The 20651-nt window shown below is 50.9% G+C and overlaps 1 protein-coding gene across 1 annotated transcript in view; it reads right to left on the bottom strand.

The window, feature by feature from the left end:
• Nucleotides 1-12880: 12880 nt before the first annotated feature.
• FCRL5 (Fc receptor like 5) overlaps nucleotides 12881-20651 on the bottom strand; it is a 34214-nt gene continuing 26443 nt past the window's right edge. Inside the window, exons 9-14 of the mRNA XM_025860599.2 lie at nucleotides 18384-18662; nucleotides 17834-17950; nucleotides 17203-17230; nucleotides 16200-16282; nucleotides 15967-16035; nucleotides 12881-14116 (exon numbers count right to left, since the gene is read on the bottom strand). Coding sequence (XP_025716384.1) covers nucleotides 13959-14116; nucleotides 15967-16035; nucleotides 16200-16282; nucleotides 17203-17230; nucleotides 17834-17950; nucleotides 18384-18662 — 734 coding nt within the window. The 3' untranslated portion in view covers nucleotides 12881-13958. The remainder of the gene's footprint in view (nucleotides 14117-15966; nucleotides 16036-16199; nucleotides 16283-17202; nucleotides 17231-17833; nucleotides 17951-18383; nucleotides 18663-20651) is intronic.

Here is a 20651-nt window from a genome sequence, read left to right on the forward strand (position 1 = left end):
CTACTCTCCTGTTCGATCTCCTGTTGAGTTCGTAGGTGTTCAGAATGGTTTGATCCCTATTCAGCTGAATTCCTGAGACCAGACGAAATCTAGGTCTCCTACTCCTCCGCCATCTTGCTCCCTCCAATGACTGGATTTTTTCCCCCAAAAATACAACACATGCAAAGAAACAGGAAAGTGTGACACACATTCAGTGAAAAAAGGCAATCTATAAAAACAGTTTTCAAAAGGGCTCAGATGTTGGATGTAGCAGAGAAAAATTTTAAATGAGGTATTATAAATATATTCAAAGAGTGAAAGGAAAATATGCTGTCAATGAATGAACACACAGTATCTCAATGGAAAAATAGAAATTGTAAAAAAAAAAGGATTAGGGTAGAAATTCTGGAATTCAAAAGTATAATAACTGAAATTAAAATATTTGTTTGATTTGTTTATAAGCGTATTAGGTACAGGAGAGAGAATTCATTAACTAAAAGATAGATCAATAGAGATTGCTCATCTTAAATGAAAGTGAGAATGAACACTGAATAAACTGAACAGAACTTCAAAGACCTATGGCACAGTATGAATAAGTTCAACATAGTGTAATTGGAATACCAGAAAAAGAGGGACAAAAAGGCAGCAAATATATTTGAAGAAATAAAGAAAAGACTCAAACTTGTCCAAAATTTGGTGGAAAACATTAATTTTCAAATCCAGGCAGCTCCAAGAAGATGGTCCCTAGTTAAATTAGAGTCGAACTGCTGAAAACCAGAGTAAAGAGAAAATGTGGCTAGCAGCCACAGGAAAATAACATGGTACTTACAAGGGGTCAGTGATAATGGCTGACTTTTCATCAGAAATTATACACACATAAAGACATTGGAATGATTATTTGAAGTACTGAAGGGAAAAAATTGTCAATTGAAATCTAATAAATTTGCTATCTGATGAAGAACTCCTTCAAAAACAAGAGCTAAAGACATTTTCAGATAAACAAGAACAGAGAAATATATCTTTGCAAGTAATTCCAGAGACCCCATCAGTCTGAGGGGAAATGACTCAAGAGGACAATTCAGATCAGCAGGAAGAACCAAAGACACTGGAAATGGTAAAAATGTAAATAAATACAAAAGACTAAATATAATTTTGGTTTTCTTCTCTTGGATTTTTAAAAAAGGCACGATTGTTTAAAGCAAAAATCATAGCATTATCTTGGAGACTCTGATACATCTTTCCCAGAAATGAATAGAACAATTAGACACTAAAAAATCAGTAAGAATACAGGTGATCTGATTGGCATAGCCAACTTCTTTAACTTAACTGACATTTATAGAACATGACATCCAACTGCAACACAACCTTCCAAGGGCACATGTAAAATGCTTATCAAGATAGACCATATTCTCAGCCATAAAACAAACTGCAATAGGTTCTGAAATATTGAAACATTACAGAAATGTTTTTGACTGCAACAAAATTGTTAGAAGTAAAAAAATACAAAACATCTTTTTACAAGCCCCCAAATATCTGGAAATTAAACAACATACTTTAAGATGACTTATGGGTCAAAGAAGAAATCACCGAGGAAGTTAAAAAATATTTTTGAAGTAAGTAACAATAAAAACACAGCATATTAAATTTTAACTTTAATATTAAAAATTTTGGGATATAGCTAAAACAGAGCATTACATGCTCTTAAAATATTTGCAAAACATATATCTGATGCATGACTTCTACTGAGAACCTACGATAGAACTCTTAAAATAAGATGCAATAGGGGGATGCCTGGGTGGCTCAGTGGGTTAAACGTCTGCCTTTGGCTCAGGTTATGATCCCAGGGTTCTAGGATCGAGCCCCACATCGCTCCCTCTCCCCCTGCCACTCCCCCTGCTTGTGCTCTGTTTCTGACAAATAAATAAAATCTTAAACAACAACAACAACTATTTAAAAAGAAAGATGCAGTAGGATGAAGAGCCTCTCAAAAATGAGCAAATGATGTGAACAGACACTTCACCAGAGGAGGTAGACAAATTACATGAAATGTGGAAAAACGCTTAGCATCATGAATCATTAGGGAAACATGAATTAAAGTCACAGCGAGATACTACTGCACAGACCTACCCGAGGGCCAGCATGGGAAGACTGGAAAAGCCCCAGGTATGGTTGAGCAGGTGCAACAACCAGAACTCCCATGCATTGCAGAAGATTCTGGAAGTGGTGGGTCCACTCTGGGGACTGGTCTGGCAGTTTCTTATAATTTTAAATGAACATTGACTGTATGACCCGGCATCCCACTCTTGGTTGTGGATGTCACAGTCCCGCTCCAAAAGAAATGAAAACCAAGGGTGAGACTATATGAGACAAGACAGGTGCCCAGGGAGGGAAATTCACGCCCTAGGCTGCTCTTGCAGCACCCCGAGAGTGAGTGCCTCCCTAAACTTTGTACCCAATGCTCTCCTTGCCTCACCCTCGCCCCAGCCCTGAACAGACGTGCCCACACAAGGACCTGTGTGTTCCTAGTGTCTGTATTTGTAATAGCCCCAATCTGGAAACAACCCAAAGGTCTATCCATTGGTGAGTGGATAATCTCGCCCTGGTGCATCCACAGGATGAGGTGTTACTGAGTTTCAAGAAGCCAAGAGTTACAAATACACACAGAAGCGGGGGGCTCTCCCAGGCACCGTGCTCAGTGAGAGGAGTCAGACCAAGTGACTGCATTTACATAAATGTCTAGGAAAGACAAAATTACAGTGTCAAAAAGCAGATCTGTGTTGCCTGAATCCAGGTGGATCCCGAGGGAAGGGGATTGATTGAAAAAGGCGCTCTTTTTGAAGTGATGGAAATGTCCCCCATCTTGACTGTGATGGTGACCGCCTCAACTGTGTACATTTGAGTAACTGTGTGAACATACACGTCCTTCAAGGCAAACAGAACTTTGTGGGTCCCTGAGACAGGCTCAGAAGCCCGGAGGCTCCAGGAGCATCCAGATGCCAGCCATCCTCTGCTAAGCAGTAGCACTGGGCCTCATCTGGTGATGAGCTGACAGCCTCTCACGGAGCCCTTGTCTAAAGCGAGACCCACACATTAAAGAAACAGAAGCACTCATCCTTCATTACAAAGAGCAAATGCTCCTGAAACAAAGCAGAGGACTCCAGAATGGCATGGGAAGCGCGCTGAGGCAGGGGAGAGCAGGGTTCATTTCTCATCGGTGATTTTTTTTTATCAAGATATAAAATACATACAGTAGAAGTCACCAATTTTAAGTGTAAACAAGATTTTCTTGTGTTCCCCAGAGAAAAAAGTTAACTTTCCTACAACTCTGTATTAGACTCATTTAGGTTTTTAACTTCTTGGGTTGGTGTGGGGACAGTTTGGTCTGCTGTTTGCCTCTGGATATTATGAGTGAAGCTGTGCCTCCCCTTTCTGTTCGGATCTTCCTTTTAGAATCACGGAGTAGGGTCAGATGTGGATGTCTGTGTGGCCACTCAGTGGTTGCAACAAGTGGGTTTAGATAGGAAACAATGTGAGCTTGTCTCTGTGTATTTGCTCTGAATTTGCTAGGAACACCTACCCCTCAGGGCCAGTGGCCTGGGCTTCTGAGCTGGCTCTGTCCCATGGTTACAGCAGTGCCCCCTTGGATTTGTGTGTGCATTTTCATTTTTGCATGGCACTGGGTACCAGCACCACCGGAATTATCTCTAGGAGCCGAGCCTGGAGAAAACAGCATGCTGGCAAACACGGCTTTTTGCAAACCCTTCTGGGAGACATTGTTGGGTGAGGATGAAGAGCTTTGCAGAAGTTACAAAGTTCACTTATTTACTTTTTACTGGAACAAAATCATAGCAGGGTATCTAGGCTGCCATAGGGCTAAGAGTTGTGTTCATTTAGAATCAAGAATTCCCCTCACTTGAGATGCTTGTTGGTATCTGGGGAGAGCAGCAACCACTGCAGAACACTGGCGGGAATGTTGAAATCACAATGGAATATTTGGGGGTTGTTCTCAGCAGATGCTTATCCACATCCTCACAAGTCTTGTCATATACACTAGCACCATGGGAAGGAACTGGTTGCTCAGGTGAGCTGATGGGGCACCTCTCCTTCTACCTTAACTTCAGAGGCTAGGGGATGGGTGGCGCCCACATGAACCCCCAGCTTCCCAGTTGTTGTCCGGCATTCGATGGTCTTCTGTGAAGGCCCCTTTTAGACCCTGCATCAGGAGGTCCAGAGCTGAGGCTGCAGAGCTGAGCTGAGCCCAGCTGGGAGCGGAACCCAGATGCTTGGCCTCACAGGTGACACCGGCTGCAGTGGCTCATGGTTGTGGGGTCAGTGGTCTCTGCAGCAACAGTTGGTGGAGGTGGCTGTGGTGGGGCCCTGAGACCACAAGGGCCGCCGAGGCAGGGGGAAAGCAGCTGCATGTCTGGGCCCAGGCCACACCTCGAGGGGGTGCAGGAAGGATGGAGGGGACCTGGCAGTTCCTGCTTGCCAAGGTCTGACCAGATCTCACTGGCTGCAGAGTACAAAGAAGGTATTAATAGTATTTATGTAACTCTCTTTGGAGAATACCTCAAAGCTAATCAGCATCATAATGAATCTGTACTGCGAGCGAGCGTATGTAAATGGGAGAGGAATGAACTGTTACTGAGCTTGCATTCCTTGATTTAGTGGGTCATCAAAGAATGGGTAGATGGTTTAAAATGAGTCAACTTATAAATTAAAAAAATGACTTAACTTATAGTTGATCATGTTTATAGTAAATGGACTCAAGACCATAACCAGTGGACCAAAAAACGTGAATGCACATTAGTCCCATTAAATTCCAAATCAACAATTTAGTTCCAGCAGAGTAACATCACCCACCACATTAAATTAACATTAACTTGAATTGTACTGCTCTGTTTCCAGTTTTATACTTTAAATTTTTGTTGTTATTCGAGAAGCATAAGGTGTATGGATTTTGTATTTGCACACCTTTGAGTAATGTGGTAATAAAGTTATTATAAATCAAAACTGAGTTCACGGTGGGCACGGGGAGTTTTGAGAGCGGCTGAGAGCCTGGCGGGGCGGTCTGTGCCCCTACCGCCAGCGACACCCAGTGGCCAGAGGTGGAACTGCAGCCCCACGGAGCGGTCCCTTGAAACCTTGGTCTCCTGGATACCCTCAGCCATCTTGGGATGGAGTCAGCAGTGCTGCGTCCCGCCTGTCCCCTGTTCCGTCCGTGCCACACTGTGGCTTTCCAGCTACTGCCTGCAATTATGAGAGCAGTAGGCATCATGTGCCTATGAGGGGACGTTTCCAGGAAGGCACTGCTAAGGATTGTAGCCGTCCCGCAATGTAGACAGCTCCGCTAGACACTCTCTGGTCCGATGTTTTGGGTAATAAGCGCCCTGCCACCAGAAATGTTTAACCAGCATCCGAGCAGACTCTCAGGTGCTGGTGAGGCAGGGACGGGCCCAGGTTCCCAGCCACCATCAGAAGTTGGCCCTAGGGTGAACGGGGCTTGGGGTCTCCCAGGGGGTGGCATTGTCCAGTGATGTCAGGGGGTGAGAGCATGTGGTGACACATCTGGAACTTGTACTCACACTCTGGCGACCTTTCTTATAAGGAGATCTTCAGCCTGGGCGCCGGCACTCTGACCAAAATGAGGTAAAGAAATGAATGTGTGCCTCTGCTTTAAGGGAGCTCAAACCTGTTACAACCACGTCCCCTTTCCACCATCATGGCTGACAAAACAGGTGTCTTCATGAAGGGATGTTGTCTCCTGAACTCCTGAACCCCTGGCTGGAAGGAAACAACGCATCTCCTCCTGGAGGGCTCTGGACCCAGCTTCTCCATGGGGGGCACAAACGGGGCAAGCTTGTCACCATCTGGATGGTTGTCCTGAAGACCAGGGGGAGGCCAAGATGAAGAGCGCAGAGCCTTCCTGCCTCCACCCTACCCAGTGGCTTTCTTTCCGGCTGCGTCTGGGCTTTGACAGTGAGTCCTTGCTGCTCAGTCCTGTTACACCCCTCCTTTCCTGCTAACATGGGCATGCTCCCTGCTGAGTGCTCACAGACAGATTGCAAACAGCCCCAGGGGGTAGATCATCCACCCGCTGGGGCTACAGCGTCCTCTCTGTGTGCCGAGGCGAGCTGATGCTCCTACAGACGCTGACACATGATACCGTGTCCCAGTCCAGCATCTCCCCGTCTTTCCTTCACGTCCCCAAGGGCTCTTCTGCAATCACGTGTAGCTGGCCAGCCTGGGGCGGCAGTCTGGCTGTGGGGGACCGAAGGAATCCATTCTCTATGGACTGAGGCCCCCCCCAAATTCATTTGTCAGGCTGAGGCCACTCCCTGTCATTTGTCTGGAGAGTTTTTTGTTTGAGAGAACTCACTGTATTACTTAGGTCGGCAGTCCTGTGAAAACAGCTTTTCACAAAGAATAAAATGTAGAATTACTCTAGAAATACGTTGTGAAAGTCTTCTGCCTCCAAGTGGGGAGCTTGTGAGGCTTCAGACGCTGTGACATAAAGTATCAAAAGGTTGACATTGCCTTCGGGAAAATGGTTATTACCCCCACATGAGAGAAGCAGGCTCACCCACGATGGGTCCTGGAGGGTGCCGAGGGCTAGGGCGCTAGTGGTCTCCAAGTCCGCGTGGCAGGATTTGATGATTAGGTCTTAGTGCTTTGGTTTGGGTTTTTGGTTTATCTTTTGCAAGTAGCCTGTCTCCAAAACAGACAGAGGCGGGCGGGGTGGCGAGGGCCCGGGCTGGCAGGTGCTTATGAGAGAGACACTGTCCACGTCCGTCAGGGGCTCGGTGACCCAGAGCCAGGCTTTGAAATGGGCCGTTTCAACTGTTATGCATTTGTTTGGCCTGCACCTTTCTCAAGGCGCATCTCTTTCATTTAGCACTTGTTGTGAGGAGATTCTTGGGCGGGTGCTCCATCGTGTGCTTATTATTGTCGGAAACACATAGAAAACCTTGTTGGCGATGGAGCCTGCCTCTGGGGGCCCTGACGGCCTGCCTCACATACTGGCCACGCGGCCGCCATGCGTCCTGCTGTTGGTCACATGAGCCTTGCACCTGTTGTGTTTCTGCGTCCTGGTGTTGGTGGCCGGTGCAATCTGTCCCCACCACACAGGGTTACTAGCTCTCAAGGGCCTTGTGTGAAGGACAGAAACTGGAGGGCCCTTTCCTTTTGAAGCTGGTGACCTCATGAGTGTGGACCCCAGCCCTAGGGTGGACCGAGAGTCTGAAGAGTGTCTGGTGGTCCCACCACTCTTCCGGAGAACAATCTCCGGCCCTCCCTTCCCTCCCACAGGGTCCAGCTAACTCTCTTTTCCCTAAATGAAGCTTTCACCAGCCACTTAAACCTGGAGTGCCTCCTCCCTTGACCCTGACTTCGGATCTAGCTCCCCTGTGCTTGCCTATTTCTGCGCCTCTTTCAGGATTTTACTGGGTTTTGATCTGGGGATATAGATTGGGGCACAAAACAGGCATGTGACAAAATTCAAGAACTGCAGGTGTAACTTGAGGTTACAAGCAGCTCAGGGTTTTTGCGAAAACCTGACAGGCAGCCAGCCCCGGCTGTACTTTTCCACTGCTGGTGAGGGCTGGGAATGGGGCAGTGCCTGTTCAGATGTGAAAGACAGGAATTACCACAACAAAAGCACTATGCTGGGCTTAGGTTTTCATAAAAAATTCAGAAATCCTTTAAAATGTTTGTTTTGTTGGAAGAGGGCGGCGATCTCGTTCCCTTGACACAACGATCTTTCCAGCATGGAAAAGTCCCGCAGCACCACGCGCCAAACGGTTTGAGTGGCTAGCTGCTGGATCATTTGCGTCCACCAGAGTAACGTTCCAAATCAGCTTTAACGTTTACCTAATTGTCTTCTTATGACTTGAATAATGTGTCTAAACATTTCATCCTTTAAACTATTGAAACATCAAGGTTTTAATGTGTCTTCGGTGAAAACCAGTCTGCAGGCTTCATTGGACTGGGGGCAGGGTCTTCTCTTCCCTCGGAGCCGGGAGGAGTTTGGTAGGAGCAAGACCCTAACCCAAACCCAAACGGCAACAAAAGATTTTGGCCTTGAAACTTTTTCTTTAAATCTCGAGAGCAAGCACTTCCCTGACGACAAGCGGTCTTGGTCACCCTGGGGCTGCTGTGGCAGCCGGGGTTCTCGGGAGGAAGAGAACCAGCAGGCCAGACAGACCCACAGACAGAGAGTAAGGGACAGAGGGAAGAGACGTGGCGAGGGTGGCTGACCGGATCCCGGCGGCTGAGGAGCCCCTGCGGGCGGGACTGGGGGCGCGGAAGCCAGCAGGTGAGTCCGGGTCTCGGCCCAAGGACCCAAGAAGCCGGGCGCTGCTGGCCCCCCCCGCCCGGGAGAAGGCGGCCGCGCCGCTCAGGCAGGGGGTGGATCTGCCTTCCCTCCACCATTTTGTTCTGTTGGGTCTATTGGGGCCTCAGCCCATTTGGCTGAAGCCACCTGCAGTGGTGAGGGTGATTTTTACACAGTCTCCCAATCCAAGTGCTGATTTCTTCTGGAAACGCCCTCCCAGACACACCTGGGAATACTGTTTTACCAGCTGCCCGCGCCTCGCTTAGCTAACAGGTGAAGGTAACCATACGGTTGCCAGCAGGCCGGGGGTTTAAACTACACGCACGCTGTGGGGACGGGCTCTGTCTTCTTCCCAAAATACCTGGCGGAGTTGGCGGGCCTTCATCTGGGCCTCCGGAGTCACAGCCATTCAGCTCCCCTGTATTTCTCAACATACGACTTTATTTAACCAGTTGATCTTAACCTTAACCACAGACAATAAACCAGAAAAAAATGTAAACAAATAGACCCCCGGAGTATTAGGTTTCGGGCTAACGTCTCGGTGTGTCCACGCAGGCGCACGGGGCGTCCTGGGGGTGAGTCGGAGCGCTGGATCCCACCGTCCGTCTCCCAACACAGACACCCCCAGCCTGGGACCAAAGCTACCTCAAGTGCAGGCTGTCAACCTTCTGGCTCCTACCTGTCACTGAAGGCGTCCCTGATGCGTGCGGGGTGGGGGCGGGACCCTGAAGGCGTCCCCGACGCGGGCGGGGCGGGGCGTGCGCGGAGGTGTGGGGTTCCGAGCTGCCGCCAGGTGGGGTGACAACCAATCCTGAGACCCCACGGTCCCCAGCAGCCCCGTCCCCTCGGCCGCGTTGAGCTCCCAGAGGCCAGGACAGGCCCCCCCATCGCAGGGGGGTTGGCCACAGCAGCATGCTGGCCTCCCCTGCACCAGCCCCGTCCCTCCCGGGGCTTCCTAGCAACTCTTCTGGGCCTGGACACTCGGCACAGCTTGACCTGGCTTTGGCTGAGCCTTTCTGATGTGTGCGGTCCTTCCGCTGGAAGAGAAGGAAGACCTACTTACGTGACCGCCGGGCCGTGTGTCATTCTAATAAAGGTGACGCATGGCCTGGCATCACCACCAGCACTACGAGTGACCAATAGACATGATGGTGGTAGAGCTACCGCGTAAGGACTACCGTCCACATGCCCGGCTCTGCTCTAAGCATCATTCCTTCATCGTTCACAACATACTTAATGAGACCCTGCTGGGCACTGTCTACGCATTACCCAAGGGGGCTGTGGGGTCTCTGAGCCTTAGCGGGAGGAGAGGGTGAGGAAACGAGCCGCTGTGACAGGAGGTCCCACAGCAATAAGACCGTGAAGAGCCTGGAAGCCGCGCCGAAGGGCCAGTGAGAGATGCCGGGCGTGGGGCTGGGGGTCGGAGCTAGCCTCTCTCCGGAAGGGCCTTCTGGACAGAAATTTGAACGCAGCACAGGAAGGAGCCTTGCAAAGCTCTGGGGAAGGAGGAACCAGCAGGGGCGCAGCAAGGGCAAAGGCTTCCCGAGAGACAGGCCTTCTTCCACTTAAACATGTACTCTTTTTAGTGCATAGTCTGAGTCTTGGCAAATATAGGCGCTCATGAAACCACCAGCAGCACAGTCAAGACGGAACATTCCATTACCGCCAAGAACTTCCCTGACCCCTTTGTGGTGAGCCCTGCAGCCCAGCCCTTCTCACGCTCCAGCCACTGTCAGGCTAGCTGTCCCTGTGGTTCCTCCTTGTAGGAGTATCGTAAAAATGGATGTGTGCAGTCTGTAGTTTCTTTTTTTCTTTTTTAGAGATTTTATTTATTTGTTAGAGAGAGAGAGCACGGGAGAGAGAGTGAGCGAGAGTACAAGCAGGGGGAGCTGCAGGCAGAGGGAGAAGCAGGCTCCCCGCTGAGCAAGGAGCCCAATGCGGGACTCCATCCCAGAGCACTGGGATCATGACCTGAGCCGAAGGCAGCTGCTTAACCGACTGAGCCACTTCAGGCGTCCCAGTCTGTAGTTTCTGAAGATGGTTCTTTCACTCAGTGCGATGCAGGTGAGCTTCAGCCCTGCGGTCGCAGAAACCAGTAGCTCCGTCTTTCTCTTTAGAGCCCAGTGGGATTCCATTGTATGGGATTTGTCCATTTGATTGATCTGTTTACCAGTTTGGGGATATTTGTGTTGTTTCCAGTTTTTGGAGACTTGTCATCAAACTGCTAAAAACATTCATGTGCAGGTTTTGGTGTAAATGGTGGTTTTCACTTCCCTGGGGTCAGAGATGGGGGGAGGGCTTGCTGGCTGCTGTAAGTGTGGGTGTAGCTTTATGGGAGACTACCAAGCTGAGAAAAGTTTTTTAAATGTTTAAATCTTAGTCTTCACCACAGCTGCTTGGGGTAGGTCCTGCCCTCACCCCACCCTGCAGGTGAGCGCACTAAGCTGCCCTCTGGTTAGGCAGCTGACCTGGGGCACGAGGTTGCGACAGGGCAGATCTCAGGAGTCTGGCCTCCACCCTCTTGCCTGATGCGATGGCTTCTTGGCCCATGGGCTTCTGTGCCATCCCATGCTGCCTTCAGCTTTCCCGTCTCTGCCCCTCCTCACACCGCCTGGCCCTGCCCTGCCTTCCTGCAGCACCTGTCCATCAGCGCATTTTCTCCAGAGGTGACGCCATGCGGGCTCTCCAGGCAGGGTGCTCACCCCTGTGCAGCCTGGGGCTGCCGTGTCTGGGAGCAGGATGCTTCTCCTGCTGCTGGCACCTGTCAAGGCCACCAGTCTCCAGCAGGGTGGCCCCCAGGAGACGGGAGGCAGCTCCCCCAGCTTGTTCCTGGCTACTCTTCTCCCAGGCCTGGCACCAGCCCGGGGACCCAGTGGCATCCAGTGGTCACTAGTGGTCAGCTTTACCTTGAGTTTTCACTGTGCAGCAACAACCCCTCTGACACCCCTCCCCAGAGACATGTTCTCCTGCAATGGACACATGCTTGTGCTTAAAAATTCAAACAGTAGATCAGAGCAGACAACGAAAGGGAAGTTTCTCCTCCTTTTACTTGAGGTTTGCTGCTGCAATTAACAATTTCTGTTTTTAGTCATCTGGTTATTGGCTCACAAATATGAATGTCATGATACCATATGCAAATTCTTGATTTATCAACTTTAGAGAGTATCTATTAACTCCACTGTAGGGAAGAGAAAGAATTTAGTGTTTTATGACCTTCCTTTCTTCCTGTCCCTCTACTTCTTGGCTTTGACTTGTAAAATTACAAGGTTTTTCCAGGGTTCGATTTATGCTTAAAAAGAGTGGCTTGAATCTATTTCTCGATGTATCATCTCAAGACAAAAATCTGCTGGTTCTCGACTATAGGAAATGAGGAAATAGTGTGCGTGGATGGGCCTGGGCTCGCCGCCTCAGATTTCTGTCAGGTTATCGTTTTTATCATTTATAAAGACCGAAGCAGGGGCGCCTGGGTGGCTCAGATGGTTTAAGCGACTGCCTTCAGCTCAGGTCATGATCTCCAGGTCCTGGGATTGAGCTCCATGTCAGGCTCCCTGCTCAGCAGGGAGTCTGCTTCTCCCTCTTCCTCTGCTGCTCCCCACTGCTCTTGCTCTCTCTCTCTCTCGCTCTGTATCTTTCTGTCTCAAACGAATAAATAAAAAAATTCTAAAAAAAAAAAAAAAAGACCGAAGCAGCTGTCGTTAAGTGTCCTGTGCTTTGGGTTGATTCTGAAAATGCACTGACACAGCGTGAAGGCGTCACGATGCCGTGAGCGTTACCTGCGCAGAAGCAAGCACTGGGATGAGGCCCCTGCGGAGGGAAATAAAAGGCTATGTAGGGAAACCTTGGGCGCTTGGAGGACAAGGGTCCACGGGGGATGGTGTCTTCCTTCCACTCGGTCATCTGCCCACCACCACCTTGCATTGAGCCTGTGGCAGGTTTGAACCAGGACTCCCTTATCTGCCTGGTTTCTCCGGGGCTTCCTAGTTGCTGTTATGTTTATTGTTGCTGCTCCTGGGGGATCAGAGGTCTCCACCGCATCATCAGGCACTAAGACCAGGTTAGGATCTTTGAGTTCTAACTGGTGTATCGTCCAAGCGACTTGTTCTCTGCACGCAGTCTTCACAGAGACCCCTGCCTGTCTCCAGACTGCCTTCTAACCTGCTGTGTGGAGGTCAGCTTGGGTTTTTCTGTTGTGCACCCAAGTCCTACATTTTCCCTACACCCCCCAGTAGTCCACGGTTATGGCCCCAGAGCCTTTCACTCCCCGACAGAACTTAACTGTCTTGGGAGTATGTGCAGTGCGCTGTGGTTGGCATGCTAGCCCCGAAGGACGGCCAGACAGTTCAGATGACATAATCTGGGGAGGGTGACAGGCCGGAGAGGGGCTCTTGGCTTCGGGTGTGGCATGGCCTGGAGTGGCCCCTGATGCAATCAACCTTCTGACTCATGTCGGAGTGTGCAGGGACCAACCTCACTGCCCGGGGTGCTCCCAGGAGGCTGCTCAGGGGCCGAATACTGGACACACACACACACAAACACAAAGAAACGTGCACTAACACACACACAAACACACACGTTTAGACATTTTTACTGAATCAGTTCAAGGTATTTCAAATATTTTCAAAAATATTCTTAAAGTAATATCAGATTATTGATTCAATAGTATCAATACTATATAGTTGATATTCTATTTTCCCTGTCTCCAAAATCTCTCCCGCGGCTTCTTCTTGACCTGGCATAAGATCGCGGTCCCCACTGGACTGTCAGACTTCCTCCAAGCCCCGTCCTTGCTGCCCTTCTCTGTCTTTACGACATTCAGAGGCGGCTCTGTCAGAACAGCCCATGCTTGGAATGTGTGTCCCCTCCCGTGACGGGTGCGAGGACGTCTCTGTGCCCGCACTGGGGGGCGCACGGGAAGGGGCTGTGCATCCAATGACTTGGGCAGGGGTATCAGTCCGTATGCAGGGGAGAAGCTGTCCTGGTGTCAGGGGCTGACCTTAGTGTCTGAGGCAGATGGGGGCATGGAACACAGCCCCATGGTGAGAAGGTCTGCAGACTGCCGGTGCCTGTTCCCAGGGCCACATGCTGTCCCACCTGGCTGAGTGCTGCAGTAGTGCCGCCAGGCTGATGACCATTGAGGAAAGCCACCGTGGGGGGCAGGTGCCCATCGGGGGAGGACAGGTGTCTGTGGGGAGGACAGGTGTCCACGGGGGGCAGGTGTCCGTGGGAGGGCAGGTGTCCATCGGGAGAAGGACAGGTGTCCTCGGGGAGAACGGGCATCGATGGGGGGTGGGGGCAGATGTCTGTGGGGAGGACAGGCATCCACAGGGCACAGATGTCCAGGAGCAGGCCCCACTGGGTAGAGTTTGGGGTGTGTGTGGGAGTGAGACTCAGAGCAGAGACCATGCCTGAAGCCTGCTGAGGAAGCCAGGGGACAAGATGGTCCTGGGTGGGAGACACATGTCACTGGACAAAAAACCCACAAGCTCCAGACTGTCGCTTGGGAAACAGCACTGTCCTGCAGGTCCCGTGCTCGGGTCACACTGCTGGCAGAGGCCACAGGATGGGGCCTGGAGCCATTCAGTTCTTCCCACTTCCATGTCCCTGCCCCCAGGAAGGATGGCTTAGGGTGCAGGGCCGGTGTGTGAACTCAGCTGCGAGGAGCTGCAGAGGCTGGGAGGGATGCCACCTTCACCTGCGAGTAGATGACAGAGGAGCCCTGGGGTCTGGAAAGCCGCTGCTGGCTGGTGGCCGGGCCGTAGGAGGGCAGGTAGGTCCGGAGGAGCCTTAATGCGGAGTTTGAAGCCACTATGGGAAGAAGAGCAGCACTCAGCTGGCAAAGGTGACCCAGCACTCTTGCCCGGCTGCACATCCCCACCGGCCCCGTCCCAACCCGGGTCCTCTCTCTGCCCGGACGGCAGCCTCCCTGTACTGCCAGGGCCCTGGCCTGAGACCTCGGCCTCCGGCGGGGCCCGGCCCTCCTCAGCATCCCTCCCAGTTCCCCAGGCTCCCTGAGACCACCTCTTCTCTTGTTAGTGCTTTGAGCTCAGACTCCTCACATGCACTGTGGAGAGCCCGGCCAGGTCACCTGTGTGGCCTCAGGCAGGTCACGGCCACCTCTCCGGCCCTGGTGGTCTCCTCCATGTGGTGGGAGTAATAACATCATCCCCCTCTGGGGTTACTGTAAACTGATATGAGTTTGTGTGTGTGTGTATGTATGTATTTTCCAGTGTCCGTCACGTGTGCCAGTACAGTCCTGACTGCTATGAATAAACACATAAACAAGCATTAAATATATAAGCGCACATAGCGTATATATTTGTAGCACCTGGAACTGTACTTGGCACACAGGATCTCAACACATGCTGATGGGACGTTAGGTGTTGTTATGACTTTTATATACTATCCTAAATCTGGAATGTGGAATGTGACATCCGGCAGGCGGCTCTCTCCTGTTGGCTTGGAGGGACCATCTAGGCTTTGTGACTTCAGGGCGGTCTCACTTAAGGTCCTTGGCCTTAGTTCCCTCATTTATAAGATTGGGATAATAACAATACTCACCTCAAAGGAAGTTGTGGGTATGAGCGAGTTCCTGTGTGTGACAGGTGAGCCATTGGACCAAGCATGGGCACAAACACAGTTCATTTGACTTTATACAAGAGGATCGGAAAACCAGAGAGGGAAGCAGAATGGGTAAAATCACACAGCACTCCTTACAGAGCACAGGTGAAAGGGAGTCTGCCCCAGAGGCAGGTCTCCCTTGTGCAGGAGGGAGCCGGGCTGGGGCTGGTCATGGCTGAGCACCCCCCGGGGAGGACGGGCAGAGCCAGCCCAGCAGCAGCGAGTCATCCTCAAGCTGCGGGGACGGCATCCCCATGTCTGCTTTCTCAACCCTGTGGGTTAGAGTGGGAGGAAGAGTCATGCCCCCGAGATGTCTGTGTCCCAATCCCTGGAGCCTGTGAGTGTGTGACCTCGCAAGAAGGGACTTTGCAGATGTGATTCAGATTAAGCACCTTGCAGTGGGAGATTATCCTGGATTATTCAGGTGAGATTTTAGGGAGAACTTTAAATCAGAGAACTTTCCCAGCTGTGCTCAGAGGGAGACCCGGCTTTGGACGAGTGATCAGAGGGATGCAGCATAGCACTGTCCGCTTTGAAGGCGGAGGAAGGGGCCGTGAGCCGTGGGGAGGGGTGTCCTTGAGAAACCAGAAAGGGCAAGGAAGTACTTTCTCCCCTGGAGCCTCCAGAGAGGAGCGCAGCCCGGGCAGCACCTCGACGTGAGCCCGGGAGACCTGTGTCTGGCCTCTGACCTCCAGCACGGTAAGATAATGCGTCGGTGACGTGCGTCACGGCAGCAACAGAAAGCTGATGGAGGGAGAAGAGGAATGCCAGCCCGTTTCCCATCACAGTGGGGAATGCCGAAGCCCAGACAGGGCAGGTGTTCCCCCAGGCCCTCCGGAGGCCGTCGGTGGGGGATGGAGAGTACGGCCGGCACGGTGGGGCCGGGGAGCCCAGCAGGGCAGGCGGGCATAAGTGAAGAACACCAGCGACCCCGCGCGAGGGCGGCTCTGTGTCCGGTCAGCCCAGACCTGCAGAAGGGGTGGAGGCCGAGCTGCGTGCGGCTGGTGCCTTCGAAGTCAAGAGTCCACGGGTCTTACCTGCATGTCTGTTCCCCTCCTGAATCATCCGCACTTCTGAGTACACCACGTCTCCTCCTTTAGGGTTGACTTGGAAAGAAGGGGCAGAGAGCTATAAGGTCCTTGCCTCTTGTCCGACCTACTTCCCCCAGCCAGAGCTTGTCTTCTGCACAGCCCCATGGTCCTCTCCTGCCCCACCCCCACCTGGACCAACCCTGGGGTCCCTGCCCTAGTGGGGGGCCCTTGGTCCTCACCATTGCTGTACACCGGTTGCAGCTCCATCCAGCCTGGAACATTGTAGTAGGTGGGCTCCTGGGGGTCCGAGTCTGAAGGGCTCCTGTGAGACAGAAATAGCCATGTTTCCCAGCAACCCTGACGAAGCAGTTGTAATCATCACTCCCTGCTTGCAGGTCTTTATACCAGCGGCTGGCTGCCAAGCCTGGACGCATAGATGAGCACATACCCAGCGGTCTGCTAGTGTGAACAACCACATTACAAATCTCGATGTTTCCAGACTTTGTGGGCACCTGATACACACCAGGCACTGCGCTAATGCTTTTAACAATATGAAGCTGATTCTATCATTATCCCTCTTTTATAGATGGAGAAGGTGATGGCTCCAAGAGGCGAAGTGACTTGCTCAAGACCACGTGACTACAAAGGGGGCAAGAGCCAGGATTAGAACTCTTAGATCAGGATCTCAAAGAAATCAGTCATGATGAGGGCTCACAGGAACTCTGCATGGTTTGGATGCAGCGGCCATGCGCTTGCCCAGAGATGGTTTGTGAGCCATGGTGGGGCTCCCAAGGTGAGTCTCTGGGATCCAAGATGGCAGCCCCTTCTTACAGGCACAGCCTCCGGTGGGAAGAGCGGTCTCTCTGGGTGGCCGGTCATGTGACTCCATCTTTTCGGGGGTCCCCAGAGCAGGTATTAGGTTGGTCATGTCCAGAGCTTTGCAGCGCCCAAGCTGAGACTAGCTTAGGACATGGATGTATTCAGTCTTATAGTGGTCACTCAGACAAGCAGTGGTAGAGAACGTAGGTTACTAAATAAAAAGCACTTAACTCTTGATGCAAGAAGGTGTGTGTAGCCAAGGTGGTGGTGAGAGGTCCTGGCAATTGCCTTGACATGTGCCAAGCGAAACAGCAACACGAAGGTGGCACAACCTATCTGTGTCCCCAGCAGTGACCAGACCTGGTTCATTTTTATCCCCTGTGGGCATCTCATGAACCACAAGCAGCACAGCCCGGGTCTTACCTGGAAGCGTCAGAGGTCGGCCTTCCTCCTGCAAGGGAAAGCAGAGGGTTGCTGGAGCCAGGGGAAGGAGGCCGTCACAAGGAGCACGGCTGCTAGGAGGCTCATGAGAACCTGCCGCATGGGGCGCCAGCATTAGGTGGACCCGGCTCCACTCTGCCCAAGGGAGGTGGCAGATGGGGCGGAAACTGCTGACCCTGGCTTGCGGCGGGGCATAGTTATACCATGAAAGAGGATCTTGTCAAGAGCAATGCTCCATAGCTGCCGGCGGGAAGCAGGTCTGGTCAGCTGTGGAAATACTGCACATTAAACAATCAGGAGGTCGTCAGATCCCATTGGGTTTCTGCTCTCATTCCTATTCCTCGGTCTTTCTCCTCTGCCTCCCCTTCCTTGGGGGCTCGTGAGGGTGGAGAGGGAGACACACTGAGGTTTATGATGTTGGATAAACTCTGTCTCATTGAGGCATCTGCGTGCACTAGGGCCATTTTGGGAACCCTGTGTTCGTAAAGATGAATTCTAGGGGAGCAGGCAGGGAAGGTGGGGAGCTGTGGAGAGCTCAGGGGTGCTTACAACGACAGCCTGAGCCCGAGGGGAGGTGGCAGGGAGGGCAGGCCCTCAAGCGGAAGGTACCCACCTGCTCTCCTGGGGAGCCGACAATACAGCAGCTGTGCTAAGACCGCGAGGCCCACCATGCCGAGCAGGCCCCCAGCCACACCGCCGGCAACAGGGCCACTTCTGCTCCCTGTCAGCCCTGGAGGGGAGATCCCACGCGTGAGCTGGAGGGAGAGGCTCGTGGTCTTGAACTGCTCTGACCCCTGCAGCGGATGCCTGGGCCTGGGAGGGAGGAAGAGTCCAGGCACCAGGACTGGGAGCCTAGGCAGCAACCCGGGAAATGGCTCTGCTCTTGGGGAGGAAGCTCATGTCTGCGGCTGAGGCCAGGCTGGAGGGTCGGGACGGACAGGGCCCACCAGCGAGCATCAAAGTCGGCGGTCCTCCTTGGCCCCCTGCTCCCACTCTAGTACCATCCCTTCAGAAACACTTCAGAGGAGGACCACGTAGAGAACTCTCAGCTTCGTGTCTCTATCCTTGAGAAGAAGTACCCTGCTCACACATCATGAGGATTATCAGAATATCCTTGGAGGGGATATCTGTCCACATCGGTGGCCTGGGCACAGGAAACTTACCTGAGATGTTGAGTGGCACCGCCTCGCTGCGCTGGGCCCCCAGGCCGTTGTCGGCCTCACAGGAGTAGTTTCCAGAATGTTCTGCGGTCAGAGAGAGGTTGAAGGACACTCCTCCTCCAGAGGGGGCCGAGCTGCTCCCCAGGGTGACATCCTCGTGATAAAACTGGTACAGGATCGGGGGAGAGCCGCTCTGGGCCTCACAGCGAAGCTCCACCACGTCCCCAGGGAAGGCCCGGGCCCCGTGCGTCCTGAGGGTGAGGACCGGGCGGGACGCTGGGACTGAGGGAGACAAAAAGTTAATACAAGTCCCTGCTTCTAACATATTCGTAAATGAGCAGAAATTATAAACAAAGGGCAGAGGTCAGATCTCAGTCTTGGAAACTAGACTGAAACTCATATGACAGACAAAGCTACTGACCTTAATCTACAGATGCACAAAAATACCGAACAGAAAAGTGTGGAAAGGGTATGAATCGCTAAAAACTTCAAGTAGCCAATAAATAAATAGATTATTATCTCCGTTACTAATTAAATACATACAAATAAAAACACCCATCAGAAGGACAAAGCCTAAAAAGACAGATCATACTCTTGGACTTGTGGACAAACGGGCACCTCAACATGCTCTAGGTGGGATTGCGGATTTGAAACACTTTCTCAAATTTGGCAAACTTAAATTGCCAAATTTAAAATGCACATCAAATTTGACCCTGCAAATCTACCTCTAAGACTGCTTCCTTTAGGGACAGTTAACTGACTGATGAAATACAAAAGACATCCAAGATGTATTTTTTAAGTGAAAATGCAAGTTGCATAATTATGTATAACCTGATTCTACTTCTGTGAAAAAATTTTACACCTTTATGTTTATAATATATTTGAATATTTCTAGAAAAATATCCATGAGTTCTAGCAATTTTGGGGTGGAGTATGTTGAGTTTTCTACATAGACTATAATGTCATCTGTGAAGAGTGAAAGTGTGACTTCTTCTTTGTCAATTTGGATGCCTTTTATTTCTTTTAGTTGTCTGATTGCTGAGGCTAGGGGTTCTTAAAGGGTATTATGCTAAAAGAAATAAGTCAGTCAGAAAAAGACAAATACCATATGATCTCACTCATACGTGGAATTTAAGAAACAAAACAGATGAATATAGGGGAAGGGGAGGAAAAATAAAATAAGATAAAAACAGAGAGGGAGGCAAACCATAAGAGACTCTTAACCCTAGGAAATAAACTGAGGGTTGCTGGAGGCGAGGTGGGTGGGGGATGGGGTAACTGGGGGATGGGCATTAAGGAGGGCACGGGATGGAATGAGCACTGGGTGTTATGTGCAACTGATGAATTACTAAATTCTACCCCTGAAACTAATACTACATATGTTAACTAAATTAAACTTAAATAAACATTTTTTAAAAAGAAAGAAAAATACCCATGAAACTATTTTCTTTTCCTTTCCTTTCCTTTCCTTTTTTTCTTTTCTCCCATGAAACTATTAACAGTGGTTATATCTTGGAAGTATGTGGACATGAAAGTGTGTGCCTGCAGGTAGAATGGGACCTTCACTTTTCATATTGTCCCTTTTGTACCATGTGCTTTTCTAATCATGAAGATTTATGCATTCCTTCAGAATAATGAATTACTAAAAACTCAAAAGTTGTGTTAAAACATGGCCACAAAGGATGAAGGAATGTCACGATGTAGACTTAGGTGGGGACCTGGGTAGGCCCATGCCTCAACCTGGCTGTCCCATTCCCAGCTGTGTGTAAACTGGCTACTTTCTACCTCTGAGCCTCACCTTCCTTTCCTGTAAATTGGGGATAAAAGTGGTTTCACTGGTTTATCTTAAAGATGAAATGAGATATTACATGCTAAGTACTCAGCACAGGGCCTAGCACATGCAAGGACTGAGTGGTGATGATGATGGTGATGCTGGTGGAAATGATGGTGGTGATGGTGGTGGTGGTGATGGTGGTGGTGATGGTGGTGGTGGTGGTAATGATGGTGGTGATGATGGTGGTGATGGTGGTGGTGATGGTGGTGGTGGTGGTAATGATGGTGGTAATGATGGTGGTGATGATGGTGGTGATGGTGGTGGTGATGGTGGTGGTGATGACGGTGATGGTGGTGGTGATGGTGGTGGTGATGGTGGTGGTGATGATGGTGGTGATGATGGTGGTGATGGTGGTGGTGATGATGGTGATGGTGGTGGTGATGGTGGTGGTGATGACGGTGATGGTGGTGGTGATGGTGGTGGTGATGACGGTGATG

Source organism: Callorhinus ursinus, unplaced genomic scaffold (assembly GCF_003265705.2).
Source record: "Callorhinus ursinus isolate GAN/ISIS: 27379988/994484 unplaced genomic scaffold, GSC_fseal_2.0 scaffold88, whole genome shotgun sequence".
Taxonomy (NCBI): Eukaryota; Metazoa; Chordata; class Mammalia; order Carnivora; family Otariidae; genus Callorhinus; species Callorhinus ursinus.